General features: G+C 40.2%; 1 protein-coding gene across 12 annotated transcripts in view; it reads left to right on the top strand.

Annotated features, from left to right (window-relative positions):
- Positions 1-27,595, top strand: part of GTF2I (general transcription factor IIi) — a 100,966-nt gene that overhangs the window by 998 nt on the left and 72,373 nt on the right. For all 12 annotated transcript variants that reach the window (XM_019800543.2, XM_019800538.2, XM_019800540.2 and 9 more), the window contains exons 2-3: positions 21,678-21,781; positions 26,164-26,302. In XM_019800543.2, coding sequence (XP_019656102.1) covers positions 21,683-21,781; positions 26,164-26,302 — 238 coding nt within the window. In that variant the 5' untranslated portion in view covers positions 21,678-21,682. The remainder of the gene's footprint in view (positions 1-21,677; positions 21,782-26,163; positions 26,303-27,595) is intronic.

The following is a 27,595-nucleotide window of genomic DNA, read 5'->3' on the forward strand; positions in this document are numbered from 1 at the left end:
GGGCGGCGCTGCCGCGCTGCCTGGTAACTGCGGCCGGCGGGCAGGCGGGCCCGGGAGCACCGCCCCTCCCCGCCCCTGCTCCTCCCCGCCCCTGCCCGCGCCCAGGTGGAGCCCGGAGTGGGCTTTGTCCCGGGCCCGGCCGGCGCGCCGACCCCGCGGGGCTTGTTCTTTGGGGGAAATAAACACAATGACCGGAAGGAAAACCTCAGCCTTCAGGCCATGAAAAGCCGTCTGGATTCCGCCAGCACCCAGACGGGGTTTAGGGGAGGGAGGAAGATGAAAAACTGTCCTCTTTCCCCTCCTCCCTGTCCCCCCTCCACTTTATTCCAAGTTTTGCCCTTTAATAAAGCAAGTTTTTTGTTTTTCTTTTTAATGTGGTTTTGCGGTAATTGGCGGCTGAGAATGTTCAGATGTCTAATTAGGTTCCAGCGGTGCTCGCTCCTGCTGATGCGGGACTCCGTGCAGAGTTCTCACTTCTTTGCATTCAACTTCTGTGCAGACAATGGCTTGATGGGCCCGAGTGCGGAAAAGTAGTCTTTGGTCGTTCAGGAAACAGAAGGGGAAGTTAGTTGGCAAGTGAGGGTGCCTCGGAGTGCCTCGAGGAGGGCCAGCCTTTCCCCGAGGCTAAGGCCTACGACTGGGAATGACATTTTTTTTTACTACTACATCTGTATATTTGTTTTGTCAATTCTTCAGCGGCAGAGTGCTACCTCCTGGCGCTTTCCTTTTGCCTCCTCCTTTGGACCTTGGTTCACACCTTTCGGCTGGAAGGACTTTTTCTTCTCTTCAGACTTTGGAACTCCTTCTTGCTCGTATGCAGTCACTGAAAGCCGTCTCTTGCATTGTTCGGTCAGAATTTGTTGTTTCTTCGTACGGTGTCCCAGTCACTTGTGTGCCCCTTCTAGGAGGGTCTCTTTATTTCCCCTAGGAGTATGTTTGGTTCTACCCTGTGTACTCGTGTCTGCCTAGTCAGTGGGTAGAAGGGGTAGGGATTAAGCCTTTCCGCCTTTGTCTCCCTTCCCAGTGTACAAACCGTCAAAGGGCCTTGTATATAGTAGTAACAGCTAACATTTGGATGATGTTTCCTAAGTGCCCGGCATCCCTCCTAAGCACTTAACATGTATTTTCTTATTTAATCATCAAAACAACCCCGTAATTCCCTCGCGTAGATGAGGAACAAGTCTAGAGAAGCGGAGTAACTTACTCTTGATTACTCAGCAAGTCGACCTTGACTCCCAAGATTTGAGCCTGGGCAGTATGACTGACTCTTAACCCCTTAAGCCAGTGGCTTTCAAACTCCCAAGCGTCAGCAACCCCTGGAGGGCTTGTTAAAACCCAATTGCGGGGCCCCACCCCAGACTTTGGGATCCTGCAGGTCTGGGTGGGGCCCGATCATTTGCATTTCTAACTAGTTCGCAGGCGGTGCTGCTGCAGTGGCTGCGAGCGTGGCACTGTGAGAGCCTTTCACCTCGGTGCAGAAATCAAGTTAGGAGTGTGGGAAATTTATTCTAGATTTTCTTTCTTTCTTTTTTTTTTTAAGATTTTATTTATTTGACAGAGATAGAGACAGCCAGCGAGAGAGGGAACACAAGCAGGGGGAGTGGGAGAGGAAGAAGCAGGCTCATAGGGGAGGAGCCCGATGTGGGGCTCCATCCCATAACGCCAGGATCACGCCCTGAGCTGAAAGCAGACGCCCAACGACTGAGCCACCCAGGAGCCCCTATTCTAGATTTTCTTGAACGAAAACTGAAAGTTTAATAAGGCTGAGGTTTTAAAAGCCATGGATTTAAGTACAGGATAAAAATTAGAAACCTAAATAATCTTGGCCTTTTTTTTTTCCCCATAGTCATTTTTTTAACTTATTTACCCCACTGGCATTTGTTATCATCTCCTCCCGGAGATGGCTGAAGCATCCCGTCCCAAAGCATCCCGTCCCACCACCGAGTCTAGTCTGGAAACCCAGAGGGCCTGAAAGGGCCTGAGGTTGACACTGAGATGGGGGAGGTGCAGATCACCTGCAGCCCTGAATTCCCCCCCTCCCAAGCCCAGACACTTCAGTAATTTGGTTTACCTTTTTTTCTTTCTTTCATTTTTTCAGTAGGCTCCATGCCTTACATGGTGCTTGAACGGAGGACCCTGAGATCAGGAATCGTATCCTGCACTGAGCCACCAGCCAGGCGCCCCGATTTGGTTTACTTTTAAGAATGACTACAAAGATGGTGATGGGTGGTGAGGAGGGCACGCATTGCATGGTGCACTGGGTGTTATACGCAACTAATGAATCATCGAACTTTACATCAAAAACCAGGGATGTACTGTGTGGTGACTAACATAATAAAAAAAAATTAAAAAAAAAAGAATGACCACAAAGACTGTCCTTAGAATGTAGGTTTCTGAGGTTCTTTTTCTTGGGGCACAAGTCTTGAGAAAGATTTCTTAGTTTATCATAATGGATTTTCTTCTGGAGAAAGTAACTCAAATTAGGTAGGAGGAATGTTCTGTTATTTTTGATGATCCGTAGATGGATCGTGTGTTCCAAAACAAAACATAAAAAGGCAAGGGCCCTTTTCCAGGTTGTAATTAAAGGAGCTGTAAATAAGACACTGAGAAATTACTAAACACAACCTTTCCATTTATTATTGCTGGCTAGCTTATGCATTGCATTTCACCTGATTCACTTCTTTCTTTCTTCATTGAAAACATGCCTTTTTAAATATTGCCATTCTCTTCATAACTGTTGTGGTATAATTCACATGAAATTGTTTTGAGCACTGGCTTAAACAGATGCTGATCAAGTGATTTTTATGTATGTCTTAGGGAAAAAATTTTCTGAAGAGTTGAGAAGTAGTACTCTGAGAACAGTATTTCTGTTAGAAATATGTCAGAGGCAATTTACCTGAAAGGTAACTGCCAAGAATTTTATTATCAGTAGCAAACTACTAAAAGATCATTGGTAGCATTTTTCTTCAAAAGTTGTATGCATTTATTTGGGTGAAGCTTATTCATTATTACTAACTGAAAGTTGACAATCAATCAGTTGGTTGTAGTTGTGAAGCTGAGATTCCTTGTAATGGAGGTGGTTTAAATGGCAGCATAGCAACATGCAGATATTCATTTGGCCAGTGTGTAGCCTGAGGTGACTTGCCTGGGGAATAAAATTGAGAATTAGTATTTAAAGAATGTAAGTACAGTGGGAAAATGATGTGGATAAATCGTCGCAGGTGCTGAAGGTAGTATCTTGATACTCATTTTCCATTCTTTTCTGTCCTTTACCATTCTCTCTCTTGCCTGTGCGTTGCTGGAACCTCACCACTGCAGTTTTCCTGTTTTTGTTTTCTTTCGTTCTCTTTGTTTCTATAGTCCTTGCCTTCCTACCCTGGCTTGTTTGTGTTTTCTTTCTGGCATTTATGCCTCTGCTTTTTCCACTTTGGCCTAGTGGGAAGTTAAGAAAAAGTTTGAAATAGCCAGGGATTTTCAGAGTTGATGGGAGAATCGACTCATTGTTCCTTGGTTGTAACTTGATTGAAAACTATAGAGGACTTTTGGGGCGCCTAGGTGGCTCAGTTCTTGGTTTTGGCTCAGGTCGTGATCTCAGGGTTGTGAGATGGAGCCTGCGTGGGGCTCAGTATGGAGTCGGCTTGAGGATTTTCTCTCCCTCTCCCTCTGCTCCTCCCCCAGATCCTGCTCTCTCTCTGAAATAAATAAAATCTTAAAAAAAAAACCAACAACCGAAACTATAGAGGATTTTTGAAGAATTAGTTTATTTAAAATGAAACTTAAGGGACAAAATGAATTTATAATTGTGAGAGAAGAATATGACTTAGTGTGGCTGTAATAGACACACGTTGTGAAATCAGATTGCCTGGATTCAAATCCTGGCTCATGCTACTTCTGGTTGTTACCATGAGCAATTCACTTCCCCTTTTTGTGCCTCATTTTCCCTATTTTAAAAAATAGGAATGATGATGCGAGAGCCTTGTTTCTGTTATAGGTTGTTGTGAAGATTGAATGAGTGAAAGTGCTTGGGATGGTATCTGGCGATGATAAGCATTCAGTAAATATTAGTCATAAAAACATTGTTGAATACTTTTGAGAAATTGAATTTTCAAAGGAAATAAAGATTTTCCCAGTAGTACTGACTAAGGTTAATCTCCCCAAACTGAAGAATATAAGTTCTGGAAAGGCAAGGACTTCTTGGGATTTTTTCCTTAAGACTGTTAAATTGTTTTGTTTTTGTAGGAGGGCAGAGGAAATAATGAGGTTTTGTTCCTCTTACAGTACATATATGAGATTATACTATAGTATAGTTCTACAGAGTAGTGAAGAGTTTGGTTTTATTTCGGGTATCTGCTTCAAAGGAGCTGAGAATCTATACATTTGTGTAATGGAGATGAAACATGTCTACCTTGTGAATAGTGAGCTTATAATTGAAAAATAGCCTTCTGGAACTGCTTACTCAATGCATACATTCACTGTGCCTATTTTCCCTCTTCAGCCCTCACAAGTTTTAGAGGTAATGACCTCTTTCTCTAACTGTGATGTTGATATATTTGAGATAGAAAGTAGTAGGGGCGCCTGGGTAGTGCAGTCGTTAGGTGGCTGCCTTTGGCTCAGGGCGTGATCCTGGCATTGCGGGATCGAGTCCCACATCAGGCTCCTCTGCTGGGAGCCTGCTTCTTCCTCTCCCACTCCCCGCTTGTGTTCCCTCTCTTGCTGGCTGTCTCTCTCTGTCAAATAAATAAATAAAATCTTTAAAAAAAAGAAAAAAAAGAAAGTAGTAAAGGAGTTGAAAGGTAGTCATAATTTCTTGGCTTTTACAGGGCAGTTAAAGGAGGTATAAGAAAAGCTTAGCTATCTTATTTGTGGCCAGGCGCCAAACACTTCAGTTACATTAATTCATCGATAATTTGATGAAGAAGGATGACAGCATGTATTATGCCCACTTTATAAGTGAGGAAATAGAAATTGACCCTAGTTCTGGAATGAGTTTGAAAATTGGCTGAACAGTTACAAGGAAATCCATTAGCTTCACTTCTTCCTCCTGTTCTTTCTTTCTGCCACTTTAAGCATATTTAAACTTTGTTGTTGTTAGCATTTTTTATTCAGTAGCATTAATTACATTCAAAATGTTGTACGATCATCACCACTATTTCTAAAATCTTTCTTTTCACCCCGGATGGGAACTCTGCACCCATTAAGCAATAACTCACCATTTCTCCTCTCCCCCAGTCTCTGGTAACCTCTAATATACTTTCTGACTCAATGAATTTGCCTGTTTTAGTCTTTTTACTTACTTACTTACTTATTTATTTATAAGTAGGCTGTACGTCTAACCAGGGACTTGAACTCACAACCCTGAGTTAAGAGTCGCACGCTCTACTGACTGAGCCAGCCAGGGGCCCCTCGCCTGTTTTAGATACCTCTTTTAAATTGGAATCATACAATGTTTGTCATTTTGTGTCTGGTTTATTTCACTTAGCGTATTGTTTTCAAGGTTCATCTATGTTGTGGCCTGTGTCAGAGCTTCATTTCTTTTTATGGCTGAATGATGTTCCATTAGATAGTATACAGCATTTTATTTGTACTTTCCTCTGTTGATGGACATTTGGATTGCTTCTGCCTTTTGGCTATTATGGGTACACAGCTATGGACATTGGTTCACCAGTGTGTTTTGAAGCCTGTTTTCAAATCTTTTGTGGAATTGCTGGATCATTGTTTTTCTTTTACTTTTTTCTTTTTAAAGATTTTGTTTATGTTGGAGAGAGAACACAAGCAGGGGAAGCGGCATGCAGAGCAGGCAGAGGGAGGTGCAGGCTCCCTGCTGAGCAAGGAGCCCAGTGTGGCTTATGCGAAGGCAGACGCTTAACCGTCTGAGCCACCCAGGTGCCCCTGGGACTTTTCATCTTCTTAACCTGAGACTGCCTGTTAAACAGCAGTTTAGGTTTCCACTCACCCCAGCCCCTTGCACCCACCGCTCTACTTTGTGCCTGTGATTTTGATGGTTTCAGGGACCTCATAAGTACAGTATTTGTCCTTCCCTGACTGGTTTGCTTCACTTAGCATAGTGTCTTCAAGGTTCATCCATGTTATAGAATGTGTCAGAGTGTCCTTCCTTTTTATTTATTTTATTTTTTAAAAAATTTTACTTATTTATTTGAGAGATTATGAGTGAGAGAGAGCACAAGCAGGGGGCGGGGGAGGAGAAGAGGGAGAATCAGACTCCCCGCTGAGCAGGGACCCTGTTGCAGGGCTCTGTCCCAGGACCCTGGGATCAGGACCTGAGCCAAAGGCAGACGCTCAACCAGCTGAGCCACCAAGGTGCCCCTGAACAGTTTTCTTATACTAGCAAAATGAGTAGCTGAGCTATTCACTATTCATCTTCTATGTTTTAAGCTTTGGAGAAGAAGGGATCCCTTATTGCTTTTGGAGCAGTACTTATTCATTCACTTACCCAACATATCGAGGGCTGTCTGGGTGTGTTGGCTCTTCTGTGAAGCCCCAGGACACAGTCTATTTCTTGGTAAATACTGGTCTGGGCAGATTATATTGTTGAGAGCTTCAGGATAACGACTCTTTAATCGGGTGTGTATATTCAGTCTAGTTTCTTTGTTTTAGATATTTGGAATAAGATGACCTTTGTAACTTAAATTTAAAATAATTTTTGAGGAACATATTTGATGTAAACACATGCGTGCTTTATTTTTTTTCAGGTATATTTATTTATTTGAGAGAGAGAAAGCACACACACACACCCAGGGGGAGGGGGAGAGGGAGAGGGAGACTAGCAGACTCCTGCTGGGCAGGGAGCCTGACTAAGGGCTTGATCCCAGGACCCTGAGATCATGACCCCAGCCAAAATCAGATCCTTAGTTGACTGAGCCATCCAGGCAGCCCCATGTGCATGCTTTAAAAGCAGTGATTTATTTTATACCTTAAATGTACACAATGTTATATGTCAATTATATCTCAATAAAGTTGGGGAAAATAAATGGGGGAAAAAGCAGTGATTTATTTTGACACTTATTTCATTAGTTTTCCTGCCCCATCAGACAATAGGTTATTTTATTTAGTGTTAATAAACCAACTAATTGGGAAATTTTCATTTTATCAGACGTGGATTTGGAGAGTTTATATGTAAAGAAATAGATATGTAATGTATTTTAAAAGTAACAATTTTAATGAAATTTAAATTTTTAAATGCTTAATTTACTGAATGCTTGTGTGAAACACCAGCAGGTCCTTAACTTACATTCTGATAACTTTGTGAGGTAAGTTCACATATTATTGTCATTTTCTAGAGTAGTAAGTTTGGGGTTCAAGAATCCCAAGGTCAGGGGCGCCTGGGTGGCACAGCAGTTAAGCGTCTGCCTTCGGCTCAGGGCGTGATCCTGGCATTGTGGGATCGAGCCCCACATCAGGCTCCTCCGCAATGAGCCTGCTTCTTCCTCTCCCGCTCCCCCTGCTTGTGTTCCCTCTCTTCGCTGGCTGTCTCTATCTCTGTCAAATAAATAAATAAAATATTAAAAAAAAAAAAAAGAACCCCAAGGTCAGTCATATCTAGTACTGGAGATAGAACTTGAATTCAGAACTTTGGTCTGATTCCAGAATTGGTGTTCATAATAGCTTTGCTCTGTTGCCTGCTATCTGTGAACAGTGCATTAAGAAAAAATAAAGATGGGACTTTGTAGATCGTAGTTACTTGATTTTCATTTCCTCTTCCCCTTCATACAAAGTTAGAACAAGTGATCCCGGTTTCCCAGTCCTAAATAATTTAAAAATTTGTAATAAGGTCAAAGGGATACATTCTTGGTGCATTGGTAGAGCAAGCTGCTGTGTTTTTAAAGATCTGGACTATCAATTTAAAAGGATAATTCTTACATTTGCAAACATTTTCTCTTAAAGTGTAGTGTCAAGAAAAGTTGCCAATCTTCCTGAATAGCTGATAAGATTTTTTGGGGGTTTGTTTTTCAAGGACATTGCTTTGGCTACTTGTGAGGCTCAGGACTGAACTTGTGATCCATCAGTTGGGCAGATCCTCTTTCCCTGGCTTCATTTTATTATTTCGTCATTCTTCCTTTCACCTGGCTTTTTAAAAAAATAAAATTTAGCTATTTTTGTGAGGTAGCTCAACATGTTTTTCGAAATATTGGTGGAAAAGGGTATAAAGTTTTAAGTATAAATACAACTGTTACAGATCATTTCAAATCTTAACCTTTCAAATGTATTTTGTTTCTTTTTGAGCGATTGCTTGGGTTTTACTGACATGATTACCAGTTTTATCGCAGTAGAGAGAAATGAATTAAGCATCTTAAAATGTAAGCAAAGCCAGCTATCAAAACTTAAAAGCCTTGACTTAAAAATCCATCTTGAGCAAAGGTTTATCTTAGGGGTTTCTAATTTTATTTCTAAGCATTTGCCATTACATAGAATTTCTAAAAATTAATGAACGTTAAATGAACTAATTTGGGCTCTTTGGTTCTGTTTCTCTTGTCTGCTAAAATATATATGTTAAATAATATTACTATAGGGGCGCCTGGGTGGCACAGCGGTTAAGCGTCTGCCTTCGGCTCAGGGCGTGATCCCAGCGTTCTGGGATCGAGCCCCACATCAGGCTCCTCCACTATGAGCCTGCTTCTTCCTCTCCCACTCCCTCTGCTTGTGTTCCCTCCCTCACTGGCTGTCTCTATCTCTGTGGAATAAATAAATGAAATCTTTGAAAATAAATAAATAAATAATATTACTATATTAATATAAATTGTGATACTTTATATTCTGTTATGAAATGTTTGTGAAATGGAACCTCTGAATGAAGCACTGACCTAATTTTCTTCCCTTTGAAAAATACCTCTTAAGCCTGTGGAGTTAAACTCTTAGAAATGTGAATTAAAATATCCCTCTGTGATAATAGGCAAGGAATAAGGGAATCCTGCGAGTTACAGGTCCAAGTGTAGTGTGTGGTGAGCTGATGTTATCTGAGAGGTTACATCCAGTTCCGGGACCTTGCCTGGACAAACTCGAATACTTTGAGGATGGTGTGATAAAGGTAAGGACAAGGAAGGCGCAGGACAGACGGTGGGTGCTTAGTTCAGAGATGAGCACGTGGAGGAGCGCTACGCATGAAAGGGTTTCTTTGTAGAAGGCGGCTTTTCCAGGAGGAGGATGCCACAGGGACGGATTGGATCCATTAGGAGGACCAGTACTAAACCAGTCCCGTAATTGCATATTGTTGATGTAAAAGTAGCAAGCTCAGGGTGCCTGGCTGGCTTAGTCCATGGAGCATGCAGCTGTTGATCTCGGGGTTGTAAATTGAGCCTCACATTGGGTGTAGAGATTACTTTAAAAAAATCTTAAAAAAAACCAAAAAAAAAGCAAGCTGTCTGTTGGAGGATGTGTCAAAACTTGGGGTGCCTTAAGAGAGTTGAGCAAGAATACCTGTAACTAGTAATAGTTTTTGGGTGCTTTTTATAAAAGCGTTTACTATTCTGAGCACTTCTTACATTAGGGCACTTTTAATCATCACAGCAGTCCTGTGCCCCAAAGTAGGCAGGCACCATCAACTTAAGCAGTCGGGTTCAGAGCCCATGCTCTTAATTACCACATTGTACTAATTTCCAGTTCTGATATTAATGTTTAAAGTTTAGGTAATGATATTAATGATAAACTAGTAATTTTACTTAACTGTTAGGATAGTTACAGGTTGAAAATCATGTGAACTTACCTGGGATCAAATTATTGATTACTCTTTCTGACTTAGCCATTTTAGCCAGCGATCTGTTTGGTAGCCTTCATTGTGACTAAGTTCTAGTATTGGGGGGAAAACATCAGCCAGGAGCTTAGGATTCATTGTTGAATTCAGCACAGGAGTGCTGAATGTGCCAGGCACTGTGTTGGTGCTGGGGTGACAGGATTCCCCCTCCCCCAGTCTAGTGTACAGACACACCGTCAAGAACAAGTACCGTCCGGATTAAAAGCCCCTGGTTTACCAGTTGTGTGCAGTCTGTAGAGAAGTTTGATAACCTTTTGAGTTAAGTATAGTATGTGTGCTTCACTTCTGGGCTTATTTACCGTCACTCCCTCCTTCAAATGCAAAAAGAAAGAAAAACAGCCCATTTCCAGTTTTATTTAGCTAATAGAGACAAATTGCAGTCAGCAATTTACTGTTTTACGTCCTTCAGCTTTCTCCCGATTTTAACATTCTGCCTACCTTTGACAGCAAAAGTATCAAGACTTAAACACCCGTGAGATAAGGCCAAAGTAGAAAAATTATGATTAGCTTATTAGCACATATGTACTTAGTACTTTAAAAATTATTTGGGATCCCTTGAAACTGACAAAATAGTTCAAGAACAGCAAGCAAAAATTTCCCATATACCCTTCACCCAAAACCCCCATTTAGGTTTTGCCAGATGTCACTTTTTTTTATTTTTTTAAAGATTTTATTTATTTATTTATTTATTTATTTGAGAGAGAGAGCATGAGAAGGGGGGGACAGAGGGAGAGAGGATAGGGAGAAGCAGACTCCCCACTGAGCAGGGGCTTGATGTGGGTCTTGAACGCAGGACTCCAGGATCACGACCTGAACCGAAGGCAGCCGCTTAACCAACTGAGCCACCCAGGCGCCCCGCAAGATGTCATTTAATAGCAAAAGGGTCTGTCTAATCCAGGATCACCTTTTCACCCAGTTGTCTTGTCCCTCTAATACATCTCACTTTAGAACGGTTCCTTAGCCATTGAATTCTGTGCCCTTGACCTTTTTGAAGATGTAGTCATTTTACAGACTGTCCCTAACTTGGGTTTGTCCGATGTATTTATGCAGGAATATCACAGTGTTCTCACTCAGTAGGTTCTGTTGGGTGGGACGTGAAGTCTGTTTGTCCCCTGACTAGTGTTAACTTTGATCACTTGGTGTGTGCCACGCTTTACTTCGTTAATAAGTATTTTGTGTGGCAGTACTTCAGGGATAATGAAACTCTGTTTTTTAGAATTGAGAATTTTTTTTCTCTTGAGGCTAGGGATATTTATTTTTTAGAATGAAGGTTAGCACATGGACCTAAAAATCCCATTGTAGTTGTTGTCTAAGTCTCTGAAAACTAAATATTTTTCTGGAATTTAAATATTGTGAATAGTGGAATTTGGGAAACATTAAAAATCAGATTAAATTTTACAGGGGCGCCTGGGTGGATCAGTCGATTAAGTGTCTACCTTCAGCTCAGGTCATGATCCCCAGCCTGGGCTCCAGTCCTGCATCCGTGGGGAGCCTGCTTCTCCCTCTCCCCTGCCCCTCCCCACACTCATGCTCGCTCTCTCTCAAATAAATAAAATCTTAAAAAAAAATAAATTTCACACTAGATGATGTGGTTTGAAAGAACATGGAGAATTAAGAGCAGTCAGATCTCGAATAGATTCTACTTAATAATTTTGTAATCTCGAGCAGTTTACCTTGTTTTTCCAAGTTATAAGGTGTTCTTATACTTAGAAAAAAGTTCTGCTTTGTAAAATGTGTCAGGCAAATGCCCTGCTTTCGTAATAAACACGTCAAGTTAATTTCTTTGTTATCCTTCAAAAGACAAATTTAATAGGGTCAGTGAATTACCTTAAACACGTCTTCTGTAGAAGCTACTAAGTAGACGTAATTAGAACAAATGGCAGCATGTTGAAAGAAATTGAAGGCACAAATTCTCTGTTTGCGATCCAAACTGATTATAGTAAATGTATACTGGCATTTCTCCTCTCTGGAGAAACAGATTCTTTAGGTTTTGCTGCTTAGTAATTACAGGTGCAACATGGAGGTGTTAAATACCATCAGTTTCAGAGGTAGAAAGATTTAGGCAGCCAGAAGATTGTTGCAATACAGTATTAATATGATGACCTAAATTAATTTTAATGCAACCGAAAGAAATTTGCTTAGGATAAAGTCAGCTGATAGAACTATTAGATCTTTTCCATTTATTTTAGGCACTCTGTTATGACAAAATGTGTAACATCTTAGATGATGAATTTTAACTTTTCTGTTTGTACTCATCATTTTGAGGAAATTTCTTTTATAAATTACAATTTATATTCAAAAGTCTGCAGTCCCATTTTAGTTCTTCCTTAGAATTAAGTGATACTTGAAATTATTTTATACTTCTTACTGAAATGTTTCTGTTAGTTTATATACTTTAGACTATGATGGTGCCTTTCATCATTAATTGTGTCAAAACTTGACGTTAGGATTTCTTTTCTTTTCTTCTTCTTTTTTTTTTTTTTTAATTTTATCTACTTATTTGACAGAGAGCGAGAGCACATGAGCAGGGAGAGCAGTAGAGGGAGAAGGAGGCTCCCTGCCAAGCAGAGAGCCCAACATGGGGCCCAATCCCAGGACCCTGGGATCACGACCCAAGCTGAAGGCAGACGTTCAACCATCTGAGCCACCCAGACGCCCCAGACTTCAGGATTTCTTAATAAAATGAATTGGTAAATTTGAGTTTTACATCACATGTAAATAATAACCTGGGACTAGATCTCATAGAATGGAGAACAACTGGAACTGACACCAAAGAACTGAGGAAGAGATCTTAAATACTGGCCCGGAAAAAGACCATCCATAATACAGGAAACTTTACACTGCATTTTTTTAAATGTATTTTATTTTGGGGGCGCCTGGGTGGCTCAGCCGTTAAGCGTCTACTTTGGCTCAGGTCATGCCCAGGGTCCTGGGATTGAGCCCTCCATCGGGCTCCCTGCTCACCGGGAAGCCTGCTTCTCCCTCTCCCACTCCCTTTGCTTGTGTTCCCTCTCTCACTGTCTCTGTCTCTCAAATAAATAAATAAAATCTTTAAAAAAATGTATTTAAAAAATTTTTTTTATTTTAAGTAGTTTGTACACCCAACATGGGGCTTGAACTCACGACCCTAAGATTAAGAGTTGCATGCTCTGCCTAGTGAGCCAGCCAGATGTCCCCCACTGCATTTTTGGGGGTAGAGGTCAATAACTGAAGAAGTTTGGATGAAAGATTGTCCTGATAAAAATATTCCTTTGTTTGTTTTTACCTCTGTAACCTGTTGTATAGTTACAGAATTGAATACCATTACCTGTCCTACTGTCTATAGTCTTCCATGGACAGTATCCTAGTGGTAGATATTTTAGGTACTGTTGAATAGTTTCTTAGTTTTAATTGATCAGGTATCCAGCTGGGATTTAGTGCTTATGGCTCTTGTACAAAACGTTGAGTTAGGAAAGTTAATGATTTTTGCAGTCTTGAAATTAATTTCACCATACTTAAGTAACTATGCGGGGTAGCTCTTAATTGCTTACTATAAGTAAAAATAACGGAGATAACTTTCGCAATTTGTAGAAAATTGTGAAAATAAAGTTTTTGAGAGTAGATTAAAATAATGGGCTTGGTGCCTCTATCAGTTTAAATCCATTTGCTCCTGGTTGAGAAGTGGGTCCTGCGTCTTGGATTTTACTAAAATTTTACTCAGTTAAACTGTTGTTTAAACTCAACTCTGAGGGCTGTTATTTGCTGTTAAGAGGAGCTATGACTCCTGATTGTGTCTGTCAGCAGAGTTCTGTGACACAAATTACGTGTTCACGTAGAAGCTTGGCCCGTCTCTCATTCGTATTTTTTTTCTTTGAACCAAATCCTTTATTTTTCTGAATGGAATGTGGCTGATGTTGATACATAAAGTATTCCTCAGGGTCCACCGTAATCTGTGCTTTATGGACAAAAAGGATACTGTCCTTTTGCTTCAGTTTGTTTACAGTGGGTGGCAGTTAATTTACTGCCTCATAAAGATTGCCTAGTATTACAGTTTTAATCACTGTGTAATTATTTACCTTGGGTTCCTCTATTTAACCTGCTTTTCTTTGATTATTATTGTGCATGAAAGAGGTAATTTGGAATTTGGAGATACGGATTTCAGTCGCTTGTTATAAAATTAACTGTTTTTATGATCATAGCAAGACAGCTAATCTTTCCGGGTTGGGCTTCTCATTTATAACATAATGGAGCAAGGAGGTTGCACTAAAATATCTTGATTTTTTTTTTCCTTGATCTAAGATTATATGTTTTAAGACTGAAATGGAAAGATGCTTGTTGAAATTAAAAAATATAAATACAAAAAAGAAATAGGGTAAAAATGTAAAAAAAAAACAAAACAAACCAGGATCAGTGTAATATAGTACCTTCCGCACTTACCAGTCTGATCCGAAGCTTAAATTTGAAGCACAAGTACTGAAAATTTGGTAATATTTTATTTTATTTATTTTAAAAAATATTTTTATTTATTTGAGAGAGAGAGAGATTGAGAGAACGAGTGGGGTGAGGGGCAGAGGGAGAAGCAGACTCCCTGCGGAGATCTCAGGACCCTGGGACCATGACCTGACTGAGGCAGACGCTTAACCGACTGAGCCACCCAGGTGCCAGTTTAGTAATATTTTAGAGAGCACCATAGTAAACAATATTAAGGACCTCAGTGGGGTTTTTTGTTTAGTGTTTTGTTGTTGTTGTTGTTGTCAGTGTGATAATGGCATGTGTGAAAATCTTCATGAAGTCTCTGACTCACTATAAAATATTTTTTGTTATTTTGCTGTTCAGCATTAACCACAGCAAGGATCAATAAGTTAAAAGAAATATGGTCAAATGAAAATTTATATGGAATTAATCATTGGCTTATTTTGAGGTAGAACAGATCAGAACAGTAAGGACCCAGATAAACCTAATCCTTGAAATGGATCTCCAACAAGAAACACAAGCAGATTGTAAAGAATGGCTGGAGTCTGGTTTCAGACAGATCAGAAAGGCATCACATCCATTAAGCAGTAGCTGACCAGGATGAGAGATGTATGAAACAGTAACAGTCCAACAAAGGTCATCTTTGAAATTCCTAAAGGAGAATTGAAAATCAAATCAGGGAAACACAAGATGAAATCAGAAAGCATTCAGAATGGATGAATTGAGGAAATTGAAAAAATAGGAAAGAAGTTACAGCCGACTAGGGTTGCTGCTGTTTTTTGGGTGCTGGGCCTGCTTATGCTTTCTCATCCTTTTTCTCCTGTCCTTGGCTTTGCTTTCTGTTTATAGTAGGCTCCATGCCCAACATGGGGTTGAACTCGCAGCCCTGCGATCAAGAGTCGCGTGCTCTAGGGACTGAGCCGCCCAGGTGTCCCCCTGCTTTGCCTTCTGAATAACTGCCTACCTTCCTATTCCATGCGGCTCTAGCTAGACTGCCAGTCAGTGAATCCCAGATAATTTTGTTCTGACTAGCCACTGTAATTAGACCAGGCTCATGACACAAACCCCCAGAACTTTTGTGCACATTGTAGTGGGAAGATAACAGCAGTCTCTTGCCTCTGGGGTCACAGTACAGGTGTGTGGTAAGCTTAAAGATGCACATGCCCGTCATCTCTGCCTTAGGGAAGAAACCCATCTGCTCAAGGAGACGTGAAGACTCCGTGGGAGTAGAGAGAACTCTAGTGACATGTCTTGTGTTTCTGGATCTAGCTTTATGTAGAGCCAGCGCATCCTTTCAGCTGAATCATTACCGAAGACAATAAAAATTCCCTTCTTGGTGGTTGGAAATAGGAATTTGTAACCTTACAGTCTAAGATAGTTCTGGCAAATTCATAAATTATTCTTCAGAATAAAGACTGTTATAAGATGTGGTTATCAGAGTGGGTGGAACTAATAATGTTCTAAAATTATAAAACAAAACTGGTATAAATAACAAAAAGTTGATGAGATGGGAACTTGGAAGGGCTAATATAAAAAGATTAATAGCAAAAAGAAAGTGGGAACTCAAATAATAGAAGTGAAAATCACTTTTGTCCTGAAGGTACCTACTAATTGTACCACCTTATGGGATGTGAGGCTCAGAAATGGAAGCCCAGAGCCTACACAAAACTAGGGGTCAGATAGACTTTTTTTTTTTTCCGCCAGTAAGATAAGACCCCAGATTGGATGAGGGTGATTGACAAGTAAGCTAGCCTGCATCTCTGTGGTCTGGGTTAACATCTGGGTGGCCCAAGCACCCTGAAGCCTTGAACTTGGATTATGGTGATCCCGAGCAGGTCGTGTTCCCAGACACCTGGAGGAACCTGCCTTAATCACAGGCCTCACAATTAAAATAATTTTTCTTTTTTCTTTTCTCTTTTCTTTACTTTTTTCTTTTTTCTCTTTTCTTTTTTCTTTTCCTTCCTTCCTTTTCTTTCTTTCTTTTTCTTTCCTTTTCTTTTCTCTTTTCTTTTCTTTTCTTTTCTTTCTTTTCTTCTTTTCTTTCTTTAGATTTTACTTATTTATTTGACAGAACAAGCAAGGGGAGAGGGAGAAGCAGGTCCCTCCTGATCAGGGAGCCCGATGAGGGACTCAGTCCCAGGACTCTGGGATCATGACCTGAGCCGAAGGCAGATGCTTAACTACTAAGGTACCCCAGATTTAGTGTATTTTAAACATTTCTGGGAACACTGTAAAAATTTTGGCATTACATATCAAGAGCTATAAAGATGTTCATACTACTTATCGGAGCACCTGGGTGGCTCAGTCAGTTGGGCATCCGACTCTTGATTTCGGCTCAGGTCATGATCTCAAGATCCTGGGATTGAGCCCCGCATCAGGCTCTTGCTCAATGGGGAGTCTACTTGAGACACTCTTTTCCTCTGCTCCTTACCCTCCCTCCACTTGTGCTCTGTAAATAAATGAGTAAATAAATAAATAAATAAATCTTTTTAAATAAAGATGCTCATACTAATCTATTTCAGTATTAAGAATTTTAAAATATGGAAATAAGACAAGATTTATGAAGATGTTCAGAGAAATTGTATGATTCCATTTTGATGGGCTGTTATGTAGCTATAGAAATAATAAATTGTTCTGTAGGAATATGGAATGTGATCACAGGTACGTGATGCTAGTTGATCATTGAGGCAAGGTCACTGCACTGATAGTGGGTTAGCCTCTTTGGAATCTTACTAATTTATCTTGAGAATCTGTGTCTCTCGTGAGAATTACTTCTCATGACTAAGCTTACCTGAACGTATTCTGCATAGTGTAGCCTCTATAGCAGTATAGTTTTTGTGATGAGGAGAATGTTCTGTGATCTTCAGCATAGCAGCCGCTAGCTACATGTGGATATTGAGCCCTCGAAAGGCGGCGAATCCTATTACAATTGTAGATTTTTTTTTAAAAGATTTTATTTATTTATTTGACAGAGAGACAGCCAGTGAGAGAGGGAACACAAGCCCAGGAGTGGGAGAGGAAGAAGCAGGCTCCCAGCGGAGGAGCCTGTTGTGGGGCTTGATCCCAGAACACCGGGATCACGCCCTGAGCCGAAGGCAGACGCTTAATGACTGCACCACCCAGGCGCCCCACAATTGTAGATTTTAATTAAAGTGGTTACATGGGGCTGTTAGCTACCATATTGGATAGTACATCTCTAAAGGTATGTCCACCAGGTTGTTCTTTGACTGTTGGTCTTCTTCCTTGGATGACGGCCTTATAAAGAGATCACCTTTTCTCTTGTAAGCTCTTCATAAGGCCTCCTTTACCAAGACAGCATCAGAGATACACAGGGGGGAGCAAGCACTTTCTGTTATAGATCCAGAAACCAGAAGTTGTTTTCTGGTCTAACGGGTTAACTCTGAATTATCTCAGGTCAATTTCTCATCCTTTTCTGTATCTAGAAGATTCAGAAGGANAAAAGGATCCTTTTTTTTTTTTTTTTTTTTTTTTTTTTTTTTGGTATTTACTGTCTTACGGAGTATACGATCATGTTGTTCATTTCCCTTTTTGTTCCAAAGAATATCCCTAATGAAGTTTAGAGATACAGATGTGCCTGTTAGCATTCCTTGAGTACAGAGCTATCCCATTTTAGTTGCTTTCAGCGGTGATTTTTTGTTGTTGTTCATTTCTAGACACACACACACAAAGACACACTCCTGTTTAAAATAAACCAGAAAAAGAATACATGAGTTCTGCTCAAGTGTTTTATGGGAGCACCATCTCCTGTGAAGTTCTTTTCTCTAGGCTCTGTGAATGTACTTCTATTTCGTGTTTGTGTGCTTTTTTTTTTTTTTTTAAAGATTTTGTTTGAGAGAGAGAGAGCGCTAGCACACAAGCAGGGGGATCAGTAGAGGGAAAGAGAGAAGCAGGCTCCCCGCTGAGCAGGGAGTCCAGTGTGGGGCTTGATCCCAGGACCCAGGGGTCATGACCTGAGACGAAGGCAGACATTTAACTGACTGAGCCACCCAGGCGCCCCTCGTTTTTGTGTTCTTTCTCACTTACAGGGTTGTTGGACTATGAAATAGATAATGAATAGTTCTACATATAGTGAATGGATCTTTTTTTCTTTTTTCTTTTTTTTTTTTTTGGTCTGTCTAGCCCTTATTTAAAATGAGGGACCTCATAAAAGGTCAGAGGTTTAAGGGGACTTCTAAGCAAGTTGATTTAGTGTCTCTGCTCACTGGAGGGCACGGAGCTGCTTTGTGGTCCAGGGACCCACAACCTGGTCTGCCAGTGCCTATCATGCCGCATGCTCCATAAGCCTGTGTCAGCAGCCTGGCCTGGTGTGTGGCCCTGGTGGCCCTCGTCAGTGCCACTGTGTGATGGCAGTTCCTTTCTAGGAAAGAGAAGAGAAGGGCAGCAGTTACTGGGTGAGGGGTGCAGGGAGAATATTCCTTGAGGAGTCTAGACTCAAGACTATCCAGGGAAATGACTTCTTGGGACCGGCAAAGAACAGTTCCCAGAATTTCTGTTGTAATGCAGATGCGCACTTTCTTGAGAGCAGAAAGCCCCAAACAAAACGCATCCTTCCCCACCAAGCCCTATTGGACAGTTACCTCCAAGGTTCTTCCCCTTGTAAGTGCTACGATGCCTCCTGAGAAGTTCTGGTTATGAAATAGGACCTCTCATCGCCTGTGGCACCCCTGCAGGGCTGTCAGTGGGGTGTCTGTCTCCCGTTTCTTAATACTCATTGAGCGTGAATGACCTCATGGCGGATTTCCAGCAATTTAAGGTGAGAAGTAGAAATCACAGTAGGCAGAAAATTGTCCTAGTGTTATGTTCTGGCACTAAAAAGTAGCTATAACTTTTGACACATCATTGAATTTGTAAAATGAGAACATGTCTCCCTTTTCACGTCTCCTTTTTCTCATTCTGGAGAATTGAAGGAAAAGTGAAATTAGTAAGAAATCCTGTGAATTTTCAGAAATAATGACAGTATATTCCAAGTGAATGTTATGATTATGACAAAATAATATGCCTTTGTAGTCCATTTTGACTGAGCCACATTTTAATATAAATTAAACTTACTTATCCAGGAGAAAAGAATGGGACCTAGGCTGTTAGGGAAAGTAATTTCTATGTTTTAAGCATTCTCTTGCTTAATACAGCTTTTCCTGATTCTATCTCTATTCAGGATAGAGATCTTGTTTTGGAAAACAAAGATGCTTCCATTTGTTCACAGATTCAGGGATAAGTATCAGTTGTTTTTGTTACTGTTTTTCATTGCAAAGTGTTATTTCCTAAGTATGTACACTTTGTTACTTGTTGGTGCCCAAATCTAGCCTAGCAGTTAACTCACAGGGTAACAAATGGTAGAGCTAGGTCACTTTTTGTTTTGTTTTGTTTTTTAAATAAGCTCAATGCTCAAGGTGGGGCTTGAACTCACTACCCAAAGATCAGGAGGTGCACGCTCTACTGATTGAACCAGCCAGGTGCCTCTAGAAGTTTTTTTTGTGTTAGCGTTTTTTTTGTTTTGGTTTGTTTTTTTGAGAGAGAGCCCAGGAACTGGGGTGAGAGGTGGGGAGGGTGGGGTAGAGGGAGAGGGGAGAGAGAATCTTAAGCAGACACCACGCCAACCACGGTCCTCCAGTGAGGCTCGGAGTCCTCCAGTGAGGCTCGATCTCACTACCCTGAGGTCATGACCTGAGGTGAAATCAAGAGTTGGATGCATAACAGACTGAACCACTCAGGCGTCCCAGTATTAGTATTTTTAAAATATGCTTTTGATTTTGGCTTCTTAAGTGTCTTTATATGGTATATTTTTGCTTTTCAGTTTTAAATTTTTATAAGATATACATAACAAAATTAGCCATTTTAACCATTTTTATTTAAATGTACAGCTCCCTGGCATTGTTCTGCAGCCATCACCACCATTTAGTTCCAGAACTTTTCATCATCCCAAATAAAATTCTGTGCACATTAACAATAAATCCGCACTACTCACTCCTCCTAGTCCCTGGTGACCACTATTCTTCTTTCTGTCTCTGTGAATTTGACTATTATGTAGGTATCTCATGGGATTGTAATCATAATATTTGTCTTTTTGTGTCTGGCTTATTTCACTTAAAATAATCTTTTCGAGGTTCATTTATGTTGTAGCATGTTTCAGAACTTCTTTCCTCTTTAAGGCTGAATTATATGCCATTGTATGTATGTCTCCCATTTTGTGCATCCATTCAGCTGACAGTGGACATTTGGGTTGTTTCCACCTCTTGGCTTTTGTGAATAATGCTTTTGTGAACATGCATATAGATGGATCTGAGTACCTGCTTCTGGTTCTTTTGGGTATATATCCAGAAGTGGAATTGCTGTGTTATGGTAATTATGATTAATTTTTTTAGGAACTGTCAACAAATTGTTTTCCACCCTGGATACATCATTTTACATTCCTAAGAGCAGTGCACAATTTCTCCACATCCTTGCCAACAGTTCCTATTTGGTGTTTATGTGTTCCATTTTTATAGTGTTGGATTCAGTTGAGGCTCCTTGCTGATACCCAAGTATCAGAAAATGTTTTCTAAAGAGAATAATAATGTTGTATTATAAAGCAATCTTTTTTTTCTTTTAAAGATTTTATTTATTTATTCAACAGAGATAGAGACAGCCAGCGAGAGAGGGAACACAAGCAGGGGGAGTGGGAGAGGAAGAAGCAGGCTCACAGCAGAGGAGCCTGATGTGGGGCTCGATCCCACAACGCCGGGACCACACTCTGAGCCTAAGGCAGACACCTAACCGCTGTGCCACCCAGGCGCTCCTATTATAAAGCAATCTTAGATGTTATTTGTCCTGCAACTGATTTCCTTCTTAGTAAGAACAAAGAAGTTCTCTTCACCCAGCCTCTGTCTGCCTTACCGACTCTGCTTATCCCTGGGAGGAAGGGAACTTTGCATCCATGTCCTGTATTGAACTGTGATAACTATCACTGGATGGTGGAGTGCTTCACCTCTCTCACTTGGGAGATTTTTTTTTTTTTTTTTTTAATTTATTTGAGAGACAGAGGATGAGACTGGGGGACAGGGAGAAGCAGAATCCCTGCTGAGCAGAGAGCCTGATTCAGGACTCGATCCCAGGTCCCTGGGATCATGACCTGAGCTAAGGCAGACGCTTAACCAACTGAACCACCCAGGCGCCCCTCACTTGGGAGAAATTTTAACTGGTTGTGGGTGACATCTGAGTTTATTTCAGGGATTATGCTGACCTAATTTTATGGAAATGAGTTGGAAGTTTAGGGGATAGATTTTATATCTTAGAGGATGGGAGTTTTTGACAAATTGAATACTGAGCTTCTGAGCATTTTTTCCCTCTTAGGCAAGAAAACTGTAAATTAGGCAGTCTGTGGAGGACTCTCACAGCGCTGAAAGTCTGTTGAGAAGGACATTGTGAATTACTGCCACTCATTTTCTTATTTCTTTCCTAGGGATCATGGCCCAAGTAGCAATGTCTACCCTGCCCGTCGAAGACGAGGAGTCCTCAGAGAGCAGGATGGTGGTGACGTTCCTTATGTCTGCTCTTGAGTCCATGGTGAGATGGCTTTATAGTTCTAGAAAATGTTTATAGTTGGATAGGATTGAGTTTGCGGGTGAGTTTGTTTTGTTTTGTTTTGTTTTTTGTAAACATGCATGTTTTTTGATTTTTATAGGAAGAGTTTTTTTGCTTGAATAGCAGTTTGGATTTAAGCGTTAAAAATCATTTTATTACCATGTTTCACAATATTCTTAACTTACCTAAATGTTTAATTTTTTATATTTAATTTCAACTGTTTACCTGCCAGTATCTTAGGCCATTTCTTGTTTTGCAAACAGTAGCTTTGAATTCATGTGTAACAGTTGAAGTTACTCAGAATGAGTTTGTGTATTCTAGTGTGGTGCTGGTGTTTAATTGTATCTGTATAAAGAGCATCGGCAGAATTCTGGGCCATAAGAGCATACTTGCTATTTATATTCCTTATTGTGCTACGCATTCGCAGTTGTCCTTACCCCGCTACCTTTTACTGAATATGTAGTGTGTTTGCTCTTCATTTTTAAGAAACCTGTGTTGTATACATAATTATAGTAAACAATATTAAGTATCCTTTTGCTGTATTTTTGTATTACTGTGATGGTGGTAATAACAGTTTGCTTAATCATGTTTTTATAGATCTATAGCTGGAAACCTAGTATTTCAGCTCATAGATTTATAAGCATCAGACTTAGGTATTTTCTGACACACTGAAACTGAATATATCCTAACTAGGAGAGGGCTATGTATTCCCGTCCTAGCGTTGACTAGTATTAGAAAGCATTTAACCTCACAGGTGTCGGTATGATGGAGTTTGCAGGTTGGTTAACTTCTCCCTAAAGGCATTTTTTCCTACTTTGTACTATTAGAGAATTTTGAAAAATTCTTTCCTTAAAGAAAGTGGCTATATACTGTTACTTTTTTTTTTTTAAAGATTTTATTTATTTATTAGCATAAGCAGGGGAAGGGGCAGAAAGAAAGAGAGACACTCTTAAGCAGACTCCCTGCTGAGCAGGGAGCCTGATTCCCCAAGGCTCCATCCCAGGACCCCAGGATCATGACCTGAGCCAAAGATAGACATTTAGGGGCGCCTGGGTGGCACAGCGGTTAAGCGTCTGCCTTCGGCTCAGGGCGTGATCCCAGATCGAGCTCCACATCAGGCTCTTCTGCTCTGAGCCTGCTTCTTCCTCTCCCACTCCCCCTGCTTGTGTTCCCTCTCTCACTGGCTGTCTCTATCTCTGTCAAATAAATAAAAAAAAAAAAAAAAAAAAAAAAAAAAGATAGACATTTAACCAACTGAGCCACGTAAGCGCCCCTAAGTGATAGTTTAGAGATTAAATCCTGCTCTGGTTTTTTTGTTTTGTTTTTCTTTTTAATGATTTTATTTTATTCATTTATTTGAGACAGTGAGAGAGAGAGCACAAACGGGGGGTGGGGGTAGGGACAGAGGGAGAGGAAGAAGCAGACTTCCCACTGAGCAGGGAGCCCAACACGGGAGTCTGTCCCGGGATCAGGGGATCATGACCTGAGCCAAAGGCAGATGCTTAACTGACTGAGCCACCTAGGCGCCCCCCCTACTGTTTATTAAAATAATTATCTTTAATACTATTCTCTACATAGAATAGTTCGGTCAGTTGGAACCCATTCTCTTCTTTAGACTGTCTTTATAATTTTCTTATCTTTGGCAAAGTCATTTCGTTATTCTCAGGCTTTATGTCTTCCTCACCAGCAGTAAGAGTATATCTCTCCTCATGTTTCTGGTTGTAAATTATGGAGTATAATTATAGGTGTATAGGTCAGTTTCATCTTCTCCCTTGGCCCATAGATTTCTTTGATCTAATCTTTGGGCAGTATATGAATCTGGCTTTGCTCTTTCATAAATACTGCCTTTGGTGATGGGGATGTCCAACCAAGTGTGGAAAGTGATGAATAGGCATGTACCCTCACACCCTCGTCTGTGACAAAGTGAGTAAATAACATTTCCTTCCAGGTGAGCAGCCACAGCATATCTCATATAAATGTAATGTTACAAAATGATAGTGTAGCATTATTCATGCTGGGCACAATTGTTGGCTCACCTGTAGGTCAGAAGTTCTGTACAATGGCTTTATTATATTTCAAAAGATTTCTCATCATCAGTAGGCATAAAATTATTTATTTAAGATAACGTTTTAGAGCAATATTATGCAAATAATTTCTATTTAAGATGGTTATTGTGTAAATAAAAACCAAATAGAGGAAAGCTGTAGTTTGCAACAAATGATACTGAGAACATGGGGTATTTGCAACAAAAAGCAAAAGAAAGACCCCCAGGGGCGCCTGGGTGGCACAGCGGTTAAGCGTCTGCCTTCGGCTCAGGGCGTGATCCTGGCGTTATGGGATCGAGCCCCCACATCAGGCTCTTCTGCTATGAGCCTGCTTCTTCCTCTCCCACTCCCCCTGCTTGTGTTCCCTCTCTCACTGGCTGTCTCTATCTCTGTCGAAAAAAAAAAATCTTTAAAAAAAAAAAAAAAAAAAAAAAAAGAAAGACCCCCAAACTTCAAGTCTTTATAATGTGTCAGGTTAAAAATCTAGATGAGTAGGGGCGCCTGGGTGGCACGGCGGTTAAGCGTCTGCCTTCGGCTCAGGGCGTGATCCCGGCGTTGTGGGATCGAGCCCCACATCAGGCTTCTCTGCTATGAGCCTGCTTCTTTCTCTCCCACTCCCCCTGCTTGTGTTCCCTCTCACTGACTGTCTCTATCTCTGTTGAATAAATAAATAAAATCTTTTAAAAAAAAATCTAGATGAGTAGAAAATAGTAATAGCACAAATTTAAAAAAACAGAAGAAAAAATATATAATTCTATATTTAATTCCATAAGCAGCTTTTCTAATGCCTAAAATATGTGAGGTATTTTTAAGCATCAATAGAGAAACATACTACTAACATAGAAAGATAAGCAAATGGTATGTTAATTTACAGAGAAATACCTAAGGTACAATACTTTTTAATACCAACCAATCAGTGGATTATTATTACTATTATTATTATTATTTTTGAAGATTTTATTTTTTTATTTTATTTTATTTTTTTAAAGATTTTATTTATTTATTTGACAGAGATAGAGATAGCCAGTGAGAGAGGGAACACAAGCAGGGGGAGTGGGAAAGGAAGAACCAGGCTCACAGCAGAGGAGCCTGATGTGGGGCTCGATCCCATAACGCCGGGATCACGCCCTGAGCCGAAGGCAGACGCTTAACCGCTGTGCCACCCAGGCGCCCCTGAAGATTTTATTTTTTTTAAGTAATCTTTATACCCAAAGTGGGGCTCAAGCTCAACAACCCCGAGATCAAGAATCACCATGCTCTACCGACTGAGCCACACAGGCGCCCCGAGTGGACTGTTGATTATACTAAGATCTTTTAAAGTGTTTCTGGAAAAGTTACACACTATCATAGTGAGAATATTGTGAGTTAGCTCTTCTAGAAGGTCAGTTGGGAGTGTGAACTGATAGAATCTTCTCAGAAAGCAGTTTGCAGTAGGTTTGAGAACCTTAAAAGTATTTACTTTCAGAGTCAAAAGCTTTTTTGACTCGTTTCATATCTCTGACACTCTACACACAAATATTTTGTCCCCAGATTATTTCAGTGTTATTTTAAGGAGTGGTAATTAGAATCACCAACATTGCCAATAATGTTAGTACTAAGCAAAATAAAATGGAATGTTATGTTAGTATTAAGATTAAGAATTTTTAATTTTATAGGAATATATTTAGTAGAAGCCATACTTAGAAAAAACAACAACAAAAAAAACCCCACCTCACCCCAACATGATTCCCATTGTGTATTCAGATAGAGCTACTTCTGAAGGTGGGATTATATAGTGGATGTTGTGATGTGGCTTCAGACTTCCCTTTAGGACTGATGGCCCTGATCCTTCCAGCTGCTGTGAGTGTTTGAGGCTCCCTGGCCCAGGGTCTCCCCTTTCTTTGGGAGGGCCATCCCAGCTCCAGAGCTCCCCAGATGCAGCTTCACCAACGATCAGCTCTCCCTTTGCTGAATCCTGCGCCCCCCCATGTCTCATGGGTGTTGATATTGAGAATACTCTCCAGTAAGCCTGGGTGGAAATCTGAGTCTGTTTCATGGGGATTTGACCTATAAGAGATTACAAGAGAATTTCTGCCTTTTTTCTTAAAAATTCTGTTTTCTCCTGTTTAAAATCAGGGTTGAAACCTATATAGAAAGAGGGGTACCTTTAAAAAATGGTTACTCTTTTTATATGATAATCTAAGGCCAGATACTGGGAACTTCATCTGATTCCAGATACTGTAGTAAGACAATTGAAGTGATAAGATTTTTTATTCATCCAGCAGAAATAGTACTTTAAGACATCTGTATGTAACATAAGATTTGCTATTTGTGTTTTAGTGTAAAGAACTGGCCAAGTCCAAGGCAGAAGTGGCCTGCATTGCAGTGTATGAAACAGACGTGTTTGTCGTTGGAACCGAGAGAGGACGTGCTTTTGTCAACACTAGAAAGGATTTTCAGAAAGATTTTGTAAAATACTGTAAGTATTGTATTGTTATCTTTTGTATTTCATAAATACCGTGCCTAAATATTTGTGGATAACAAGTGTCTTATTTTAAAGCAGAATGAGAAGATTTATACTAAAAGGACTTTCTAAAATGTCTAGAGACATTTCAAAATGCTCAAAATGTTCCTGACATGGTAATATATAAGGGTAAATACTGAAGAGTTTAAGAAAAATGGTAAACGTTTATCCTGTGTTCCTTGCTTGGCATTCCTTTGCATTAGTGGCGCACCTGAGAGAGGAGGTAGAGAAATGTTGAATTGATTAAAGATTCTTATTTAAGTTTACAGTTCTTTTCTTGATAGGTATCTGGTGTGTTCAAAGCAAGTCTTTTTCTGTGCACGAAATTTGTGTAAGCACACTGCAAAATTAAACTGGTCTCTCCGATTCCCTCCGTAGAATCAACTTGTCAGAGTTCTCAGTGCGTTTTGTAGTCCTCCGATTGGGAGTTCATCCAGTTGGTGAAAATACAGCTCCACACGAAACAAATGCAGTAGAGAAATTTGCTGTAGGCTGTTACTGCCTATGGTCTTAAACAGTCAGGCTGGTTTTGTATCTGTTTAACCTCACATTGCCTGCCGGTTTCATATTGTCTCAGTGATACAGCCTCTTCTTAAACATGGAAAGAGAATGAAATGGTGGGGATGTCTGCAGGCGTATTGTGTGTGTGTGTGTCTGTGTCTGTCTGTCTGTCTTTAAATGCCAAACTTAAATTTCCATTATCATGTTAGATCCAATTCATGATTGAGCAGATTGTGGGTGAATAAAATAGTTTTCTCAATTCATTAATTTCAATTCTCAATCGTATTTTTAGTCCTTTTAAAAAAAGCATATCTTCTCTACACTGCAGGCCCCCCCTTCCATGCCCCACTATAATCTTCTAAGCTTTATGGTAGTATAATCTTTTTAAATTTTTTTTCATTATTTCTGATCATTTTGAGAATTTTTAAGGCTTTGATCATGTTTATGTATTTAAGTTTATAGTAATAATGTTGTTTTGATTATGTGTATATCAGCTGCCATCTGTCCCATGAATACTATAATCCCACTGGCAGCTGTGTTTATACTCCCGTTCCCTATACTGCCTTGCTTATGTGGTTCTCCAGTGATTAGAACTAAGCATTAGGGGAATTGTCCTCAGTTGCAAATTGTAGTCCCTGCCTATTAGTATTCATACATTCTTTTTGTTACCAATAATTTAATGCCCTAGAGAATAATCTTTGGATGTAATTCTCAAGTATGTAATATTTGCTTATTTAAGTATTTTGC

The sequence above is a fragment of the Ailuropoda melanoleuca genome, chromosome 10, assembly GCF_002007445.2.
Source record: "Ailuropoda melanoleuca isolate Jingjing chromosome 10, ASM200744v2, whole genome shotgun sequence".
Taxonomy (NCBI): Eukaryota; Metazoa; Chordata; class Mammalia; order Carnivora; family Ursidae; genus Ailuropoda; species Ailuropoda melanoleuca.